Source organism: Dermacentor albipictus, chromosome 10 (genome assembly GCF_038994185.2).
Source record: "Dermacentor albipictus isolate Rhodes 1998 colony chromosome 10, USDA_Dalb.pri_finalv2, whole genome shotgun sequence".
NCBI lineage: Eukaryota > Metazoa > Arthropoda > Arachnida > Ixodida > Ixodidae > Dermacentor > Dermacentor albipictus.
In genome coordinates, this window is record NC_091830.1 from 51,628,086 (window position 1) to 51,650,439 (window position 22,354).

A 22,354-nucleotide genomic window follows, 5' to 3' on the forward strand; every position below is an offset into this window, starting at 1 on the left:
TGAACAGGCAAGAGACTAAGCGGTAGCGGCACCAGCGTTGGCTCTACTCACATTGGCCCTGCACTTCACGACGCCTTCAACAGTCGACAACAAGTCGTCACAGAACGGGGACACATGTCGATGCGGCCAATGGCCCTTTAGATACTCGCAACACCGGCGATGTGGCAACCAAACCGTATATTTCGAGCAGCACGGCAGCAACGGTAAACGTCGCGTACGGCAAGCGAACTTATACATTGACAACACCGACAATCCAGGGGACCCACTGATTTTACTTCAGCGCATACTGCTTATCTTGCCAATCACGTTAAACTAGTATGACTCACAACAAACGGACATTTCATTTCTTACAAAAAAAAAAGAGAAGGATAACTGCCGTACTCCGTTTGTTGGAAATGAAATAGGCTAGTCTTTATTTTAGTATCCTGCTTACGCGTTGCCTGTTGTTAAGTCACGGCCGCCAGATCTAAACGCACAAGAGCGTTTTGAACCAGCGGGCACGGTTTTCACAAATGTTTTATGCATGTTTTGTACTTAAGTTGCGCACTGATGCGTGCATAGTACAGTTTGCGAGCAATACGCATTGTGTCCTCGTCTTCTTATGACTGGCACGTATGCGATGTCCTTGCGTCGAATTTGATACGAATATGCGAGTGTGTCTGAACCATCAATGTGTGTGAGCACATTCATAAAGAATTCGTCATTCGTAATGGAAACATAGGTTTGGTAAGCGAGAAAATGACGACAACGGAAAATCCGAGTGGCGCCCCCTGTCTTGGACAATGGCAACTATCATACGTGACGTCTGCTGCACGACTCAAAGATGGCGGCTGCCACGTCCCGTCACTGCGAGCCCCGCATCGCTGTCCATGTTTACAGCCACCCAGGCGGCAGCAACCTTCGCCTGCTCTGGCCGCCGAGACTTAAGTGATCGTATTCGGTAGAGCGAAGCAGAGCGACTTGGACATCCCTCCCCCAGTTACATTTAGGAAGAGTCAGCAAAGTAGTTGCTGCCCTAGCGAAGACAGGTCCGCTTGTCGAAGCGTTAAATGGCTTCAGCAACATTCCTTTTTACACGACCAGTATACCATGGGGGATGGGCCAAGAATTGGGTGACTTAAGAAAGAAAGGTTAAATGAATCTAAGACGAAACACTATTGAAAAACTTGAACAGCCGAAAGAATGCTGATCACTTCAAGCCTCCGTCTTCCACACCCCTCATAGTGGGGAACGGGCTACAGTTACGCATCATCATCATTATCATCCAAGGTGCGAGAAGCACCAGTCCGTCTCTGCGCTGGGATTTCCGTCACGTGTTCTTTTAGTTAATATTGATTATTTTCAATAGAGCTCTATTTCCTCATCAAATGCATTTCTTTGATGGCTTTTGTGTTTTTTTTTACAAAATATGTTATATAGAGTAATTTTATATCTTATTTGTGTGGCTGATGTTCCTTGTGGGTGTGTACCACGCTGAGAAGGAATCAACGGCAAGAAGCAGCAGTCAGTCCGCGCAGCGCGTCGATGGCCACGTCCGATAAGGTAGAATCTAAGGCCAATGCAAGCTCGACGCCACCGTTCTATCTCAGGTGGATCTTCGGCGACCCCCAAGAGACATTCCCGGACCCGGTGACGGGGCTGTCGCAACGCGACAGGAACTACATCATCGACACCTGGACCCTGATCCGACGAGACGTGAGTGCCCCGCGCGTCTTGTGTTGGCGTTGTGTGTGCGTGTGTGTGTGTGTGTGTGTGTGTGTGTGTGTGTGTGTGTGTGTGTGTGTGTGTGTGAGAGAGAGAGAGAGAGTTTTTTACGTTCTGTTTTTAGTGTTAGTCCTAGCATTAGTTTGCTATGTATTTGAAAACTTGTTCTTTCCTCCCCCTTTCCTTATTCCTATCCTCAATTTCTATGCTCCTATCCCCTGATTCCTGAAGAGCAGGCAAACGTTGTGCCCTCTCACGTGGTAGTTGTGAGCCCGCTCCTTACCATTTTTTTTTCTTGTCTGTGTATCTATATATGGGGAGCGTACAGCACAACAAAGGGGACGCAATGAAGAGCGACGGCAGCGCCACGAGCGGACGCGTCGGCGTTACTCATTGCGCAGCCGTCAGCAGCCGATCCCGGCTCGCCGCTTCCGTTCAGATGCGCTCGCGCACTTGCACTTTTTACTGCTATAACAACTGTATGGATACTTCAGGCGAATCTCCGCCGTCGATTTCCGTCGTCGGCGTCGACGTGCAGCTACGTGTAAAGTTCAAGTGCTACAAGGTTGCGACCACGTGCCGTATGCTGTAGATACGACGGAAAGCATGCAAGTGGAGCCTACAGAAGGACGGTGGCTTGCCACGGCGGCGTCTGCTCGCGCGCGCGCTGTGGGGGCAGCGGGGAAGATATGCGCGCGCCATAGGAGCCTGGGGGGGGGGGGGGGTGCAGGAGAGCATGCGTCTCCACGCCTGTATTCCGGCCGTGGCTGCGTATGGCACGACTGCGCGCATCCTATCTTGAAGGTAATACCTGCGGTGGGTTCGAAGGCTGTCCGAACATGGCAGCCGATGGCGTCGCATGCGCTGCGATCTCGCGCGCCTATAGTTCGCGTTGAAGCGAGAGTCCGCAGAAAGGGGAATCCACTCGTCGCTTTTGCCCCTCTTCACCCCACTGGCGTTCTGAGAGCGAGTTTCCGTGGTCATCGAGTGAGATGTGTTCATGTTTGCCTGTGCGCGCGTGATACCGTGCTTGTTCTTTTTTATCTCGTAAGCGACTGTTTGCAGCAGTTCACGGGGCCAATAAAACTACTATACTTCCTATAGTTATCTAATCATTTGCTATCACAATGAGTGCTTTGGCTTCAGGGCGAAACTGCGACATTTTTTTTTCTTTTCATAGACACTGTATAAATTCTAATAACCTTTTTTTGGTGTTCTATACTTGAGTTCGCTGCTTATAACTGGTATATCAATGTACCGTGTATGGTTTTGCTGCCTGCCAGGCACTGCCGCTCAAGCCTTCAAGGGCTTTGGCAGGCCTGTATGAATGTACTGATTTGATTATATGCAATAAAAGTATTATTATTATTATTATTGGTGTCTACAGCAGTCATGAAAAAGTCGGATTTTGCTATGTGTGCAATCAATAGTTATTTTAGGGGATGAAGCGTCCCCATCGGCGACTCCGCTGATGCGGACTACTACACAACTGCCGAATCAGAATATATATATTTAAATATATCAACTTTTATTCTTAATATGAGTATTTATCGAAACCCATAAGCATTTATGAATAAGCAATGCATGTTTACCTACGGAAAACATGTTTTCGCAACTTTATGGTCACCAAAAAATATTGCGGTAAATGTTTTTTAAGATTTTAAATCTGTAATAAAAGAATTCGACCCTCTGATGCATCACGTATGCATCACGTAAGCCTTCGCGCCGCCCACGTGGTGACGCCACCATCTCATTGCACGCTTGCCATCGGGTTGTTTGTTTAAACTGTTTGATTATTGTTTCTAGTTACTGAAGTACCTAGTACACACACAATATGTTGCGGGCGAAAGATGACAGATTACCGTACACCGGCATGTGTTTCTTTAGAGCTAGGCTAACGTTAGCTGCTGTCACACACCCACCCACCCACCCACCCACCCACCCCCCCACCCCCACACACACACACTTACTACCACAAAAAGATATCGCAGCCGTGCAAACTGCATCTGTTAAGTCAGAGAATCTAAAGTGAAAAATGTGATGTATGAGTTTGTAGCTTACACGAACTTCTTACAATGTTTATAAGTGCTTTGTAAAAATCTTGCTCGAAAATGAGTGATAAATTTCATAGCGGTGTATAATGCACCTGTTTTATCCCCTTTCGGTGCCTTGACATAACCTACGTCTGATAGCCGGTGGAGCACTAGGTTTACAAAATGCGTTCCAAGAGCAGGGAAGCACGGTCGAGGACGGCAGAAGACTAGTTGCGGTGATGAAATTAAGAAATTCGCAGGCGCTGGTTGGAATCGGTTGGCGCAGTACAGAAGTAATCGTAGATCGTAGGGAGAGGCCTTCGCCTTGCAGTGGACATAAAAAAGCCTGCTGCTGCTGCTGTTGATGATGCTAATGATGGTGGTGATGATGATGATGATGATGTCTTGGTGGTAGCAGTTTAGGGTATTGTGATATAATTTTTTTTTATTGCTGAGCTACAGAGTTGTAATTCTGATACTCCATATTTCCTTAATATTTACCGATTTTTAAGAACGTTTTTGTGTATTGATGGACTCAACAAAATATTTTCTCCCTATACAACCGGAGTATCTTAACTTCTACGTTTACACACAACAAACATCATCAGATTCGGCGCAATGAACGCCACTCGCAACACGAATTCTCCGTTCCCGCGTATTTAGATGAGGGTCCCCTAGGGTACCAGAAGAAGCACCCTCTGGCAGCTCAAATTGAACAGGTGCACTTTTCCCCTCGCTTACAAAGCACTATCCAGACAAGACTGGACAGCAGCTAAGACTCGTTCTTTCTTCTGTGCACGCTGCCTTCGCTGTGTGCAAGGACTAACCGAACAACCGCTTGACAATTCAATTCAATTCAATTTTTATTTATCCAGAAATAATAGGTCCTAGAAAGGGTCAAGAGCTAAAAGCTGTCTCGACTGCTTGACTACGCCCACGACCCCCTCTACAAGGCAGTATTGATGTACAGCAACAGGTAGTGTCCATGACACCAAGAAATGCGAACAGCGAATTACACAGTAGCATAAGGGCAATTAATTAATAAATCTACAGCATATGCTTTCAAAAAGAGTGTGATAACTTTATCTATAGTTGTGAACATATGACAATACAAACAAAAAAAGTTTAAAACACCAGAATATAAAGAAAGATATAAAGACAAACACTGCCGGGGCTTTCCACGACGGCAAACCCGTGCCATGGTATTGCATCAACTACCAGGCATCCCTCGCAATCACCCGCAGAAGTATCCCCGCTCCCCACAGACTCGCCACACTTGAGGGCTGGCCTACTCCCGTCCCTTTCTGTCCAACTCCTCTACCAGGAAGTGCTGACTAAGCACATCAACGAGGATAGCTGCATGGCCTCGTTGGTACGTCGTCTCTTACATTGTTGTAGCGCAGACAGAACGACTGGGACCCAGAAACGCACGTTAGACAACACCCAGCGCTGTGCGTTTGCTCAACACGCGCCTTTCCGTGTCCCTGTCGTTCCGCCTGCGCTACAGCAAAGTAGGAGATAGACGCATCAGAGCTGTGCTGGACTGATAGGAGCTCCAGGCTTGGTGTTACCATTATAATAATAATAATAATAATAATAATAATAATAATAATAATAATAATAATAATAATAATAATAATAATAATAATAATAATTTATTTTATTTATTTATTTAACAATACTGTCAACCCCCTTGCGAGGGTCCTTACAGAGAGGGTTATGAAAAAATACATATAAAAGAAAAGAACATGTGCAATAATCACAAACACAGAATACATCGAAATCAAGCGGCGCATTCGCACAGGTGGACAGCAGCTATAATGAATATAATAATGAATATAATAATAGTAACAATAATAATAACTTTATTTGCATCCGAAATTCAATTCAATTCAATTGTTACTACTTTGACCGTCATTGTATTTAGCAATGGAAACAAATAAAGAAAGAAAGAAAGAAAGAAAGAAAGAAAGAAAGAAAGAAAGAAAGAAAGAAAGAAAGAAAGAAAGAAAGAAAGAAAGAAATACACGATGCCGGAGGCCTACAGAAGGCATCCTTCTCAGAAGGACGTCTTGCTCTCTTTCTCTCTCTCTCTCTCTGGTCCCTCCCTCCTCGTCTGCGGCGATTGCAGATCCGGGCCAACTCGATGGCGCTGTTCGTGGCGCTCTTCGCGCGCTACCCCGAATACCAGCGCATGTTCCCGACCTTCGCCACCGTGCCCCTGCACGAGCTGCCCCGCAACGAAGTGGTCAAGGCGCACGCGCTGGTCGTGTTCTACTTCCTCACCAACATCGTCGAGGCCACGGACGACGGCGTCCTGATGGTGAGGAGCCGGAAACGTGTGTGCGCTTCACGGCGAGCGCGCTGCCATTTACATTGTCCTGCGGAACTTGCACGTTTTCTCGATATATCGTAGAGGAATCGCCATATGTCTAGAACACGTTTACGAGGCAAGGCAATGTACAAACACGCACAGGTCATAATACCGACGACGCACGTACATACATACATGCATGCATACATACATACATACATACATACATACATACATACATACATACATACATACATACATACATACATACATACATACATACATACATACATACATACATACATACATACATACATACATACATACATACATACATACATACATACATACATACATACATACGTACGTACATACGTACGTACGTACGTACGTACGTACGTACGTACGTACGTACATACATACATACATACATACATACATACATACATACATACATACATACATACATACATACATACATACATACATACATACATACATACATACATACATACATGCGTGGTGTCCAAACTATCTTGCATGGGCAAGTTCACCTCGACCACCTTGAGCCTCTACACAATACCAGTGAATCGGAGACGTTGGCGGCGGTGACAACGCTGACACAACAACGCGTTAAAACGGCATTGTTGAAAGAATGAAAATGAACACGTCACTATCGTTGCTTTACACCAGCCCGCAAGAGATTTGTCGGCGACTACGACGTAAGTTCATGACTACTAAGGTCTGTGCCTACCATCCGAATTCTGCACGTATATCCCCAAATGCTAGGAAGCTCTTTTGCCTCTAGCAATATGGCCACCGCGGCTTCACTCGCTTCCGTAGGCGGCTGCAGAGACTGCCACTCCAGAAGTTTTTATGTCACCTCCTCGGTGACTGCAATAATGGGCCTGTGTCACCTCTGGTTAAACTCTTCGCCGCAAGTTGGCTCCATCGGCATGGCTGCCCCCGTATAGCGCTCCGGTATAGTGGCATACGTAAACGGGGATACGCTTACGGGCTGTCTGCAACTCGAACAGGGCTGCTTCCGACGCCATTTACACCAGCAGCTAACATAAGTCGATCACTGCAATAACAGCTCCGCACGCTGGCCCTCTTGCGCGACCCATGGCGGCGCTGCGAACGGCACTCCGGTTTTCTCTGGGATATCTTCTCAAGCACGAAGGCATAGACGATCCTACCTTGGAGTTGTTGAGGGAATATATACAGGGACAACCTAGTACTAATTGCATGGGAAGTCCGCAAATGCAATACACTTTCACTTAAATGCAATTCACCGAGGAATGAAGCAAGGGTGTCTTCTGGCTCCATTGTTGTTCGCGCTTTATGTCAAGGGCATAGAAAGACGACTGGAAAACGACGAATTAGGGTTTGATTTATCCCACATGCGTAATGGACAAATGGTGCAACAGAAGCTCCCTGGACTGATGTGTTCGGACAACATAGGGCCACTAGCGGACAAGAAAAGAGATTTACAGACACTTGGCTATGCAGCGACAAATCTAGGCCTCACGTTTAGCACAGAGAAATCAGGAATTAGGATCTTTAATGAAGAGACGAGTAATTACCTTGGGCCAATTCAACAGCAAATTGTACCCACAGTCAAGCAATATAAACGCCAGGGTGTATACATAAATGAAGAAAAGACCTGTTCACCAAGATAATGTAAAAATGAAAGGGAAACGGAATGCAGGAATAATGTAACATAGAGCACTTTGGGGCTACAGTATATGCGAGGTGGTGCGAGGAATTTCGAAAAGTGCAGTGGCACCTGGGCTAGAGCTCGCAAATGCATTTCCGTGCTGCAAATCAGAAGTGTTGCCGTGGTTAGAGATTAACTACAGAGGGCGATGGGCCAACTGGCCTTAGTAGCCCACGGTAAAACTACAAATGAGGTAGCGCGAGGTGACATGGTTTAGGCCACTTTAGAAGCCAGAGATGCGCAGAACAAGATCATTTTTGAAGAAAGAATACGGAACGTGGGTGGAAGATGGAAAACAAAGAAGAAATGACCGGCTAATGTGCACTAATATCCGCGCCTCACCTCAGAAGCGTGAACAAAGAATGGAGGAAGAAGTCAACGAAGTTGTCTACCACGTACACGGTGATTGAAAGTGTAAGTAACCAGCAGTCATAAAAAAGTGAAAGTGAGAGAAACAGCTAGAGGCGATAAATTGGATGCAAAAGAATGGAAACGAAAAAGACCGTGAATATTTACAAAAACGGCAAGAAAGAAATTAGAAGGCAATATTTGTAGGACAACGCAAAAAAGAGTGGCTTGCTATTTGGGGCCCGAGCTGGCTGCAGCCTGAGGACAAAGACATACCGAAGCAAGCATTCGCCACAGAATGAAGCATGCGTGTGTCGCAAGAAAAGGCCGGAAACGACTCGGCAGATCGTAATGGAATGCCAAGATATTGACCCAGCTTTCAGAAGCATTGAGACTCAAATAAGATGGAAGCATAAACCGGCCAGTAGTCGAGATAATTAAGAGACGACTGGAGTGTTGGTGGACGAAAAGCAGGGAACACATTGATAGAATCAAAGTCAGTGCAAGCGCAGGTGATGGTACAGTGTAGTGATGAAGAGGTTTTAAATGCGAAAGTTAAGACCGAGATCAGTTCGGCAAAAAGGCTATAGATAGTGTCAGAATTGGGGGCTCAATCCCGTCGCTCGTTATCCGTTGTCAAGATTGGAGTCCGGCATGAATTAGAAGGTAGCTGGCCCATGCCGTCGTCCAACTTATCCACGCAGAGGACGATGATGAAGGGAAGGACTGCTTCTCATCGAGAACGAGGAATATGGGTTTACTCACAATATTTATATCAATCTAACATGACTGTTTGAGAAAGTACATCAGTCTAACATGACTGCTTGAGAGAGAGTGTCAGTCCAACCTGACTGCTCAAGAGAAGTGTGACGAGCATCCGCACAACAGCAGTTTTTAAACACTCGGTCCTCCGGCCATACAAGGCGGCGAACGTTCGTTTCGTCGGCGCAAACTAGCCGCCTCCCGCAGGACGGCCTACGCACACAAAGGCACACACGTTCCAATGTCCGGAGCCGACGTCAGAGGGGCCCCGTAGAACTCGGAGCCGTTCCGGGTAGCGCGTTGGGGAGTTTGGGAACAATAGTTGGCCCGCCGAACTCATTCCGTCCCAAAGTCGATTTAGTCACGCTGTGGCTAGAAGTTGGCGGCGAAGCTTCCGGTATGTTGCCCTCATAGTCGTAAGTGGTTGGCAATCCTGCACTGCAGGTGCCCATTCTTAACAATAGTGATAGATGTATTAAAGCCTGATTAAATCAAGCAGGCTAGGGGACAGGCTTGACATTACTGCCGGAGTGCAACGTAGGCACTCCAACTGGTGCTGTAAAGTATTCCTTCATGGTTTCAATTAGAAGTTGTAATGACCGAATGGGTTTAGCGAAAAGCAGGTCCCTCGCCATAACGACGGCCGTTTGGAGGTTCACTGAAAGCTGCTGCTTTATATGCAACGTCATGTCGTCTTTAATGTCTTGGCTCTCGATCTTAGATGAAAACTTTAGCTCGGGAGCACCTCTCTAAATAGATGGGAAAGAAAAATTCGTTTCTCCGCAATTAATGCACCGAATTTGACAAGGTTCATTACATATGGAAGAGAACGCTAAAAGTCGAAGAACTGTAGCAAATGAACTTTCAATTTATTCCACCGTGTTTACCGAAAAATACTTTAATTTGCCAAATTTCAAACTCAGAACACTAGTTTCCAACTCTGCAACTCAGCAGTAAAAAAACAGATATCACAACTTTGTGAACTGCACTTAATAATAAACCTAAGGTGTGCAAAACCGATGTATTCTACACTACTGTTACATTTACCACTAATTACGAAAACGATAATTAATTGCAACAATTAGCTGTAACAATTCTACGCAATATGTAAACTCATGCAAAATTTCCTCCGCTTGAAGTACTTGAACATACACAACTTAAGGAACAGCTATGTCTGTTTTCGGTACAGGCTTGGTGTTGTACATTTTCTGCGTCTACTTCCTGCGTCTAAAATTCTGCTTCCTGGAGCTTCTATGGTTGAACTTTCTGTCTCAAATGCAACAAATTTCATTGAAGTTGTCCAGCGCTGGCCTTATTAAAACATGCGTGCGTTTTACGTATATTTTAACAGAGAAATCGGACTTGGCTACAAGCTGAAGGCTCCCTCTTAATCGCAATATTTTTATTTAAGGTGATGTCTGTCCTAGGATGGTATTCGTAAGTGCTATCCTATATTATCTATATATGACGCACAGACGTACTGATAGCCTAGAACAACGTATTTTTTACTGACTGATATGGAGAATGGAGGCAGTTGTAGCAAGTAAATCGTAGAAAATTCGTGCTTAACTCTTTATTTCACGCACTATTATAGTGCCTACATTTGACTACAACAACTATTCATACCAATAGAAGTTAGATGGAAGGAGAGGAGGCAGAATACATATTATATACGCATTTACAATGTCGCAATCATATATGATGAGGTTGCTGCTCGTGTAAAATTAATGTACGTGTGCCGTACGTAATCAAGTATTAAAGGAATCCTCCAAACTTTGAACAAAAACTCGTACAAGTTTTTCAGTGAATTTAGGTTCACTGAATTGGTAGCACACTCTCCTCCTGCGGCACTTTATTTTTAGAAACGCGTAGAAACTTCCTGTTCCTCTTGTAAGGGAAAGATGAAGGAATGTCAGGAAAACTTAGGGTCTCACACTCAGTCGCACAATGTCTGCTTTCACAGTTTTGTCGTGCTTCCTGAGAAGGCTTGGCTTGCATCATGACGGACCAACTGGTACATCCCTTACTTACCCACTTCCATATTTTGCTCTCATGCCACATTGTACCAAAATACCGCATTTTGCTGCAATGACGCTAAATCAGTGCAAGCATTAACGCATCACAGTGACCACTTCGTTTCTTGAGAATGGCATCGAACATCTCTCGTGACATGTTTAAATCGCTAGCAAGTCACAAAATTTGTGGCATGGCCACAAAATTGTGGCATGGCCACAATTAGTACATGACCGGGGTTGTTGGAGAAATATGGGAGAGGCCTTTGCCCTGCAGTGAGCGTAACCAGGCTGATGATGATGATGATGAAGTCACAAAATTTACGTATGCGGTCAACGGAGTGGGCGTCCGAACACAAACACTGTACCACAACACAGATACTGTATAGCCGAACGGTAAATGTTACATTTCAGCGTAAAAAAATGCCCGGCAGGTCATTATGAGTGCGCCACGACTACGGAGCTCCGATGGCGAACGAGAAACCAACACCACACACGCACGTGTACGCACATATCGGGCTGTATTATGTAAGTTTCCGTGTAGCAGACATCTCGATTTCGTCTGCTGCCGAAGTGCTCATTGGCTGCGGGCGCCTGTCTCCTTCCGGCGCGTACCCCAGACCAGCCAACCAAAACTTCAGCAGCAGCTGAAATGGACATGTCTAGTGGGAGGGCACTTATAGAATATCCTGTAGAAGGATCGACATTTGGGCGAGTTGGTACTGGTTGAACATCTTGAAGGGGCAGCGCGAAAAGACGATGACAGAAGGCAGGAACACACAGGACAGCGCTGTCCTGTGTGTTCCTGCCTTCTGTCATCGTCTTTTCGCGCTGCCCCTTCAAGATATAAAATACCCCCCTCCACCTCCTGATGCCCATGTAATGACTAGCAGACGACACTGCAGGGGTAATGCAAACGTGATAACGACGGCGACTCCGCTCCATTTCGCATTGAATAGTGTTCTAGAAAATTCCGGTAGATACTGCTGTACAAACTGGGCGCACATTTAAAGAACCCCAGGTTGTCAAAATTAATCCCGAATCACTCCTGATTGTGAGGCAACACGGCGTGCCTCATAATCAAATCGTGGCTTCGGTACGTAAAACCCAACAATTAAAGAAAGAAGGAATTGTACAAACATGCTGGCTCACATTCCCAAAACTCGAGCAAGGCAGGTTCGGCCGAGAGCGTCAAGTTGCCTTCAAATTGCGAACGCGTGCGTCACAGCGGAGTCCCTCCGCTGACGTCACACGCGAGAGGGCGCCACCAAAAGATGTCGGGACTTGATACCGGGAGATATCGGGAAAGATAACACGAGCTTGGTGGCGCACCCCACCACCCCGTTCCAAAGGGGACGCTCTAGCATCCATCCATCCGGGACTGATAGCAGTTGCTATCAAGCCCATTTATGCGCTCTTTTACGCCTCTGCTTACTCCGTAACAGGTAATAGGCATACAGACTGGCTTGAAAGCTCTCATAGTCCCTTTGGTCACGGTGAACACTTCTTTTTTCTTCGGGTGAAGCTTGCCCTGCAGCTGCGCAACAGGTGGTGAATCATGGTAACAAAAGTACGCAGCGCTGAGACGAACAAAGAAAGCTGGTGGGTGACACGATCGTTGCCTCGCAAGTGAATTCAGACTACAGACGCGCGCAGAAGCAAAACAAGAATCAAAACTCAAGTACTGCAGAAGCAAGCAGCGGGGCATCGTCAGCAATAATAACGATCTTTACGTAAACATTTCGGAAATAAATTCCACGTTAGAATATATAGGGTCCCCTACGTACAGTAAACAGCAAAAGTTTACGGGATGCGGTTTCCCCTTCAAATATGAATTACTGCACTGTTAAGGCATGACACTTCGTATTTGATGAATCACTGTGTAGGTGGCGAAGGCTACTACATGCTGCGACATTTAATTCGAGGCTGTGGGACCACGCTTCGCGAGGATTCAGCTTCTTGGCGTGTCCTGCGTCCCGTAAACTTTTGCGGTTGACTGTACGTGTGTTTAGACAGAGACTAAGACTTAAGCTAATGCATCGTATACATATCAAAGTCAGGCAGGTAATAATCTTTCTAATTATCTTTTGGAACCGTCTTATGTGTGCACTCGGTGTGATAACAGTAAAAGAAGTTCATAGAATATTTGCAGATCAATACATTTCACTACTACTACTTGCCAAAAACAATAAAAGAATGGAACCGTTTGTCAGAAGATTTGCTCAATTTACCCAATAATGATTTTTCTTTCTATCATGTGATATCGCTCGTGAAAGACAACTGCCTTTTTGTATATAGCTCCGTGTTTTTCTTCAATATTCATCGTTTGGTCTCTTTAGGTGCATTCTTTGACATACCATAATCCTGGTATCTACAAATGTGATGTGCGTGTTCTAGATCATGCTAGACGGTTTGTCTGGACGAATACATGTATAGATGCGACCATTATTCATCTGTTTTCTTTAATCTGCTTGGTCACAGAAACAACTAATTTCTTTTACCGCACTTGTTACCCGTACGTTTCGCTTTCGAGGCTATGTATGCATTCTGCGAATCTTTTTTTTTTTCAAATATGAAAGAACGCACAATGCACCCCCTTTATCACCTTGACTCTCTAGGAATAAAATGACACTCGGAATAAAATTTTCAACTTTGACGCAATCGTCGACATACCATCATAGCGCAAGTGTCTTTCTTAAATATGAAAGAACGCACAATGCATTCCCCTTTAAGACCTCGACTCGCTAGGCTCCTCAGAATAAAACTTGCAACTTTGACACAATCGTCGACACTTAAGCACATTCACACCGGCGACTTGAGGAGGTCGCGCGACCATTTGCGACTCGCAATCAAAAAGCGACCGAAGGCGACTGATGTTCACACCGGTAAGCCCGGCTGTGCGCGACCCGCAAGTCGCAATCCCGGAGATTATCGTTCTCAGCGAGAACTCTCGGAATCTACACGGAATTTGAATGCGACGCCGGAGGAGGCCGGATGTAGACACACGAAAGATCACTTCCGGTGCGCCGCTGATTGGTTTATCAGTTTTGCGACCACGGTCGCGCGACTGAAAAATAGCGCGACTCGGCCAAAATGGTTGCTTTTCGAGAAAGGCGACCGTTTGCGACCATTTGCGACTGGTCGCAAAGCGACCAACTTGGTCGCGCGACCTCCTCAAGTCGCCGGTGTGAATGTGCCCTAAGAGCGAGTGGTCACGCGTCTCCCCAGACGGAGCTGGTGCGGAAGAACGTGCGCAACCACCTGCGGCGTCCCATGGGACCCCAGGACTTCGCCAACATGAACGCGCTGCTCGTGGAAGTCATGCAGGACAAGCTGCGATCGCGCATGACCCCAGGAGCGGTCAGGGCCTGGAAGACGCTGCTCGCCTTCTGCCAGAAAGTCACCGTCGAGGTACGATTCCCCGTTTGTTCGCTCAGAAACGGGGGAGTTCAGACAAAGTTACGGGAAGCTATCGGTGCAGGCGTACAAGAAAACGTCGAAGGCGCGCAAAGAAGTTCGTGTTCTAACGAGATTAGCGTTCTTTGGGAACTTCGCGCACACTGTCTTTCTCCCTGTCTTTCTGTCTACCTGGGTCTCTAAAATTTTTTACCGCCATCTTGGATTACTGGGTGGCAGGGGCGTAGCCAGGGGGGGGGCTTATGGGGCTTCAGCCCCCCCCGAAATTTTTTCGTGCTGTCATGTGCCGCCGACCAAAACAACTCCCGGCGCCAGAAATCATGCTCGATTTTGTCTAGACTGTCCTTAATTCACGCTCGAAAAGACATTTTAGCCCGAACATTGCTAAATCGGGCTGGATTTCGGGGCAACGCCCATGCATCAGGAGTCACATATCGTAACGCAAGGAGCCCCACCGGGCACAAAATTTCAAGGGCGTTTTGAAGGCGAGCGGGCTCGTCTCGTCATCTCGCGGAGGCCGCGGAATCTACGGAGCGCTTGGATTTCAATTCTGAAACGTTGTGGGTATAAAGTTCTCATAAGATTTTGATGCGAAACGTCCATTGACATTTTCAAAGGTCGTGCTTTAGATTTTCAATTCCGGAACTTTTTCGGTTTAATGCTGTTGTAAACATTTGATGCCAAAGGTGCATCGACTTTTCTAAAGTCGTACATCGGGCCATACAACGAGACAAGCCAAATCTACATACTATCAGACAAGTTGACAAAGCACGCAGCGAGGTCCGATGAGACAAAGCGTTGTGGTGGTCCATTTGTGCCGTCAGGTCACATAAAAGAAGATAAACATTTTTTTTCACCTGCGCCAAAGCATCCATGTCAAGACACTAAAGCCACCATTGTAACTAAGTTCTTATTTATTTTTCTACCTAGGCTTTTATTCGCGACGATATCTTGAGCCTCTTTCTCATTTCTTTTTCTTTTTTTTTCTCGCAACCCGCGGGCTCCCGATCCAGCCAGAGCGCATGCGTTTTTCTCGTGCTGCATCGACAACCGCGCGGCGCACTTGGATGCGCGTTTGTTTTTCTCTGGCCGACTGCATTTTCGTCTTGCAGAGTTTTGAACGCTTTCTGGCTAGCAAACGAGAAAAAGAAACAATGCATAGTCGCTCGCCGCCAGCACTGCGGGGACTCGATGGATTGCAACGCGTTCGCTTGAGCGCAACATCTCCGGAAAATTTTGTCTCGCCGGTGTAGGATACCGAGCAGTACGCGTATGGTTTTCTGTGGACCAAGTGTCGCACGTTTTCTTCGATATTCCTTCGGTAGCCAAACTAGGTGCCCAAAGTAGGCATTCCATTGTAGCCAACATGCTTTTCTTCGCGTTATTCTATTTCGCCGCCCCCCGCCCATAAAAAAAAAGAAATACATTGTTGCGGCGCAGCGAATTTTCGCATGGTGAAAGTTCGATTTTGTTACTTCTTTTGCGGAAAGTAATGGGCGACGGGACGCTTCAGTTGCCGGATACTATTTTATTATTGCGATAGCAGCCCTATGAAGAATCCAGGCGCATTTCTGTCGTTGCCCTCATGTTCCGTATAAATAACTGCCAAGGGCGATAACATCGTGACCGCGCGCCGCATGCTCTATGTGCGAGTGAAAGCGTGCGGGGGGAAGGTGATGGGGTGAGCCGACGATGGTGGCTGAGTCTTGTGTGCGCAAGGGAGAAAAGCGGGGAGGAAGCGCGCCGCCTTCCGTCGCACGCGATACATTTTGGGAGTGGAGGGAGGGGGGGCTGCTGTGATCTGTGAATCTGTGGTTGCGCAACCTGTTTATTTGCCTTGTTTGACGCATTATATATAGTGACTTTTTCTTAGGTACGTAGATTTATTGGTGACTTATGCGTATATTTAAATATCTTGTTGCGAGGTTTTGTGCATATGCGCAGTGAACATTGTTTCCAGTGACAATTTTTTGCCCTGTATCAAGCTGTATCTTCACATTTGTATATTCCATTGTATCTTCGCATTTCTCATGTACGAAGGCGAGTCAAATGAAAGTGAGACAACCCGCCCCGCGCAATAATGGTTCGGTTCATTATTTTCGAGGCATGCGCGTAGCACATACGCATCTCATTTACAAGCGACATGCAGAGGTGAGGTTAAATATTCTTTAATGCTCTCATACACGGGGTTGAACATGGTTGAGTGACATAATGGACACTTCAAAAGTTGGACAGCTTGGTGTCGTGAGGTTTTTGACAAATGAAGATGTTTCCCAAAAAGAAATTATTCACTGTATGGCTGCCGTATGCGTTGAACATTGCGTGTCATTGGCCACTGTGAAGCGTTGTAGCAAACTGTTCAAAGAAGCACATGAAAGGTACAAACACGATCCATGACCGGGCCAAAGCCACCGTGCAATCACCCCCAACACAATTGAAAAGGCCGTGGTTGCTCAGTGGCTATGGTGTTCGGCTGCTGAGCACGAGGTCGGGGGAATAGAATCCCGGTCACGGCGGCTGCATTTCGATGGAGGCGAAATGCGAGAACACCCGTGTACTTAGATTTAAATGCACGTCGAAGAACCCCAGATGAGGGTGACGACTTTTTGTCTGCAATTGTGACCGGGGATGACTCATGGCGCCGCTACTACTAGCCTGAAACACTACGGCAAAGCTTACAGTGGAAAGATTTGAATTCACCACTCTCAAGGAAAACAAAGGTCGTCATTTATGCCGGAAAAGCGTCGACTTCTTTTTAGATCGTTAGGGGCCACTATTGATAGAATTTTCTAAGCCTGGAGAGACCCTAAATCGTTTCAGATAGTGTGAAAGATCGGATCGGCTGCGTGTCGCAATTAAGAACAAACGACGTGGAAAATTGAGCATTGGGGACATCTTGCTTAACGACATTGCCTGTTCCCACGTCGCTGATGTGGTTAATACCAAACTCGCAAAGTGGGAAACGCTGCAACATCCCTCATTAAGCCCAGACCTGTTGCCTTGCGTCTTCCACATTTTGGTAAAATTTGAAGAAACTGCTCAAGGGAACCAGATTCGTGTCGGAAGATGACGTGTAGTCATTTACAGATTTTCGAGGCAACAACCCAAGGAGTTTTATGAGACGAGAATCACGCGACTCATTAGTAGGACAAGTGTCTAAATACTCATGGTGACTACTTTTAAATAAAGTACCCCGTTTGTCATATATTCGCATTGGCTCACTTTCATTTGACTCGCCCTCGTATATGTTGCAGAACTCCTGCTTTTTATATGTGCTCTTTGTTGCGACTATAATTTCGGAGCAATTACTCGCTATGCACAACCGGTGACAGCTGCTCCTGCGCAATGCATTCTAACAAAGGAAAGCGTCATTGAGATTTTCCCTTGGTCGTTGCATATGTACAAAAATATGTAAACAAGGTTTTTGAATGACAGACATATATATATATATATATATATATATATATATATATATATATATATATATATATATATATATATATATATATATATATATATATATATATATATATATATGTATATATATTATTGATCCCTCGAATAATTTTATAAAGAGCAGGCCGAGCTGCAAAGTGAGCCCCCCCCGAACGAAATTTCTGGCTACGCCACTGCTGGGTGGTACATGGTATAATGGTTGCAGCATCGAGCTCCTGTGAGGAGTGAACTGGGTTCGAAACCAACAGTCGGACCAGCTTGGGTCACTGGGTTTGTACCGTGCCGTTTTTCTACAACAAAAAAAAAATGTGCAGATCCCACGCACACGGAAATAGACGTTATGCGAAACATTTCGCACGCAGCTGGCTATGCCGCATTGTTTCGGATTCCGCAAAGCGTTACCAGGTTGGCCAATGAGTTTGCGTAAGCCCAGTATTCGTGTGTGTGACGCGAGCAGTGAACTAGCGTTAACGCTAGCGTGTGTGTGACGACAGCAGTCAGAGGACGACGGCGGTAACGACGATTGCACGATTTGTACGAACGACCGAATCGATGTGAACGAGCGGCATGGAGAAGCGAGATACGGGAAAGAAACGCAGAAGCCAAATGTTCACTGACGGCAAGACGTGGTACCACTTGGGGCACACGAGCGAGTGAGCTGACGGAGATAGTGTGGCACAACCTCTGAAGCCCGTGTCTTTTTACAGCTATTCGTACGAGTGACATGGCGCGATTGCTCGCTTTGACCGAGCCGTGATGACGCTGCCATACTGGAATTCGATGCAGCATTGTCGTATTCGGACGCTATGTGCACCAGGAAGGAGCTGGCCTCGATGTTTGATTAAGCGGCCTTGTAACCACGAGAAGGGCCGTGAAAGTCGGCTATATGAGTTTTGGGAGGAACGAAGCAACGGAGCGTTGTTGTCCGCCGCTCGGTGATCAACGCTCGTGGTAAACTTGCTTTCCGATCGCTGTTTGAACGGAAGCAACGATCGCCCCGGTGTTCTGCAGCCGAGATGCCGGGATCTTCTTACGCGTGCAACCTGACTCGAGCGCCAAAGGCATGCGAGAATCAGAGGCGGAGAGTCGGATTACGAAACTGGAACGACGATACAACGGCCGTCACGGCTTCCTGAACACGAGGACATCCAGCTTAAAAGGACACTAAAGAGAAAAACGATTTCTTCTGCATCAGTAAATTACCTTTCTATGAAACCAAAACCACCACTCTTAACGCGATAAGACGCTTGGCAAACCAGAAAAAGCACAAGAAAGGAAGACGAGTGGCGACGCCTCCATGAAGTTCCCGCACCTGGTCGCTGTGACGTCATGGATTTTGATGGCATCTTCTAGGGCCTACTTAACTATATAGCGGTACAGATTTAGTGCATTGTGTTCTAAAGGAACCAACTATTAAACATGGCAAGTTTCGAGAACCTTTACTCAGCCAACGCGGCTTAAATGCGAAAACATACTTTGGAATCCTTGACGTCACACTGACGTGCTGGCATCGGGGTTTCGGCGCGAAATTCAAATACTCATACTTCGAGCTTCATTTTCTCATCTAATAATCAAACTATTATTTTGAAATGAATGTCTGCGGGTTCTCAAATAATGCTTTATCAGTCTCAACTGATTTATTATTTCGCTTTAGTGTCCTTTTAAGTTAGTCGACAACTTGGTTCACTTGGTCGGCATAAATTCTCATCACAGTAACGCCATGCCATGCATTGCATGCACGCACGTCATGACTTTATTTTATTCTTGTAATGCATGTCATTACATTCATGGGAATCGTGTGGTGGCTTGACATACGGATCATGACATTCATGCCAGTCATTTTATGACATACATGGCATGACGTGTCATTAATGTCGCACACGCATGCCACCACACGTACATCCAGAATATATTCAGTTAAAGAAATGCACGTAATGTCATTCAATCATTCAAATTTATGACATTCATGTCATGACATGATTGTCAGTCACGTAAGTTCCACTTTCATGTTGGGATATCCATGACAGGACAGGATATCCAAGACATGAATGAAATTACATGACATGCATCACATGAATGACGTGTCATGCATGTCGTGAGGTAGTTGTCATGAATGACATAAATGACGTGAGGTGATGGCATCGTGGTCATTTCATTAATTGGATATGTATCGCTATAAGCGAGAAACAGCTTTAAGCACTATTTATCAATGGAAAAAGAAAGCTTCGCTGTATAAGTAGATTCCAACACGATGCATATGCAATGGATCTGCCGCATTCTTTCTCTTTCTTTCAAACTTTGAGGTGCGGTTTAAAATTTAAAAAAAAAATTGTGGGGCTTTACGTGCCAAAACCGCGATCTGAGAATGAGGCACGCTGTAGTGGGGGACTCCAGATTAAGTTTGACCACCTGGGGTTCCTTAAAGGGGCCCTGAAACACTTTTCATAGAAGTGAAGAAATGCATTTCAAGTGAAAATAGGCTATTTCAGAAACACTTTGCCGCAGAAAATACTTCAATGCGTTCAGCAGAAGCGGAGTTATTAGCCTTCGTAGGGCTACAACAACCTGCAAGATGACCTATCAACAAGTCCATATACCTACCCTCACCGCATATGCATTGTTCGGAATTCGACTGCAGCGAAATCGTCGTGTCAGTCCAACGATATCTTCGCGTGCTCAGCGTCAGCTTCTGGAGAAATGATGCGTGTATATTGGAGTATAATGCGACTGCCACGGCTGGCACTTGAACCTCTCACCTCGTGTTAGCAGCAGAATGATATAGGCACAGTGGCAGGCGAACAAATTGAACAATTTCGTTGTCTACATATTTGTTTTTTTTTTGCCTGTACGTAGGTAAAACTTGCAATAAGTGTGTCATTGCAAAAAAAGCACTTTGTGGTCCTTTAATGAGTAAACTGCACATTGTGTGTGTTCGAAATGCATAAATTTCTTTTAAAATCCCAGGGTGATATGTTCTTGCAAGTAGCATGGTACTTCATTACTTACAAAGGTAGTAATCACAGAGGATATCGTTAAATGGGTTTACACAGTTACAAATGTGATCCTAAATTTATTAGAAACTGTTATTAGAAACATGAAAAGCATGGATGTTCCCGCACACTTGATTAGCTGTGGATGTGCAAGAACAGTTTATAGTTAAAAGAGTTAAAGGAAAAGATGCAACTCGCTGACTTCACTGCACAGTTTTGATTTACTTTTCTTTGACGAGTCGTTGTCTACTGCTCCATACCCACAATAGCAGGCTGTTTGCCTGCTTTTCGCATCATTGCACGAGTTTTACATGACGGTGAAGGTGGGTACGTTGTCACTGTGCCACTATAACAAGCGAATAATTTCCTTAATTTACTAACTGTAGAGTTAATTACCTTTCAAAGCAAATGTTAAAACAGGTGCAGTAGGGATACAAAGTCCGCAACCTATTCAAGGTTCATTGGTTTCTGTGCAGGAAAAATATACTCCAGAGAAGAGGCGCTACCTAACGTGCATAAAATATTCGAAAAGAAGTTGACGACGCTGTTTATTCAAGACAGGAGGTTAATGCTACCGTAGAAAATTCATTACGATATCTTGCACGTGTACCATGTCAAATTTAATAAATGAGGCAAGATAACCTTTCAAGATGCATAGAGAAATTCACGCTTGAAAGCCGACAAAATGCAACCGAACGGTTACCGCGTTCAGCACAACGTTGAAACTTCGAGTACTTTGTTGTCTTGTCGTTTGCCGTTGCCGAGGTTGAAATTATTCAGGCTGCTCCGTACCCGCGATTTTTGCATGCTGCTTAACAAACGAAAATTGTGACGACCCAAAAATACCATGTTGTTCTCGTGGGAATCGAACACCTCGCAGCGTTGACAACTCGCAAAGGCGCACGAAGCAAACATGAAAATGTACTTCATTTGCTGTGTAGCTTGTCAACGAACGCATAGAAACGGGAGAATGGAATCTGCGGCACAAGGTTTTTATTCTCCCTTCGCCTACGTACCGAATTCGACAACCCACGTCTCCGCACATTGCACTTGTTCACCCAGACGCCATTTTTCCAAAACAAGCCGGCGAAATAGCTCTCCGCTCAATTTCGACGGAAAATCGCAGCGAACGCTGCGACGGTGCGGCCAACCGGTCGGTCGCCGCCGAAAATCGGGGGGGGGGGGGGGGGGGGGGTCGACACTGCGGCTGCGATTTTCGTCGCAAACGACGGAAATCGCGCTTCCTGTGCGACGAAAATCGAATCATGTGGAACAGGCTCAAATGCGGCCGCCAAGGCCGCGGAATCGAACTTGCGACCTCCAGCTCAGCACAGCGACGCCACAGCTGCTAATTGCTACCGCAGCAGTTACGGGCAAGGCGCTTGCGCGTCACATGCGCGTCTCCTGCATTATACCACGGCCGCTGGATGATGATGACAAAATGTATTGATAAAAAGGAAAGGTGCGGCCTGCCGCGTGTGTCGAAAACGCTGTCATCTGTCGCGGCGCTACCAGTCGGCGTCTGTTAGAGTTACTGTATATGATATACCAATGGTAGCATGTATGTATATGTATAGTATGTATGTATATCTGTATGT

General features: G+C 45.9%; 1 protein-coding gene across 1 annotated transcript in view; it reads left to right on the plus strand.

Annotated features, from left to right (window-relative positions):
* Nucleotides 1-1,479: 1,479 nt before the first annotated feature.
* LOC135907692 (globin-like) overlaps nucleotides 1,480-22,354 on the plus strand; it is a 31,309-nt gene continuing 10,434 nt past the window's right edge. The window contains exons 1-3 of the mRNA XM_065439395.2: nucleotides 1,480-1,695; nucleotides 5,869-6,060; nucleotides 14,122-14,304. Coding sequence (XP_065295467.1) covers nucleotides 1,525-1,695; nucleotides 5,869-6,060; nucleotides 14,122-14,304 — 546 coding nt within the window. The 5' untranslated portion in view covers nucleotides 1,480-1,524. The remainder of the gene's footprint in view (nucleotides 1,696-5,868; nucleotides 6,061-14,121; nucleotides 14,305-22,354) is intronic.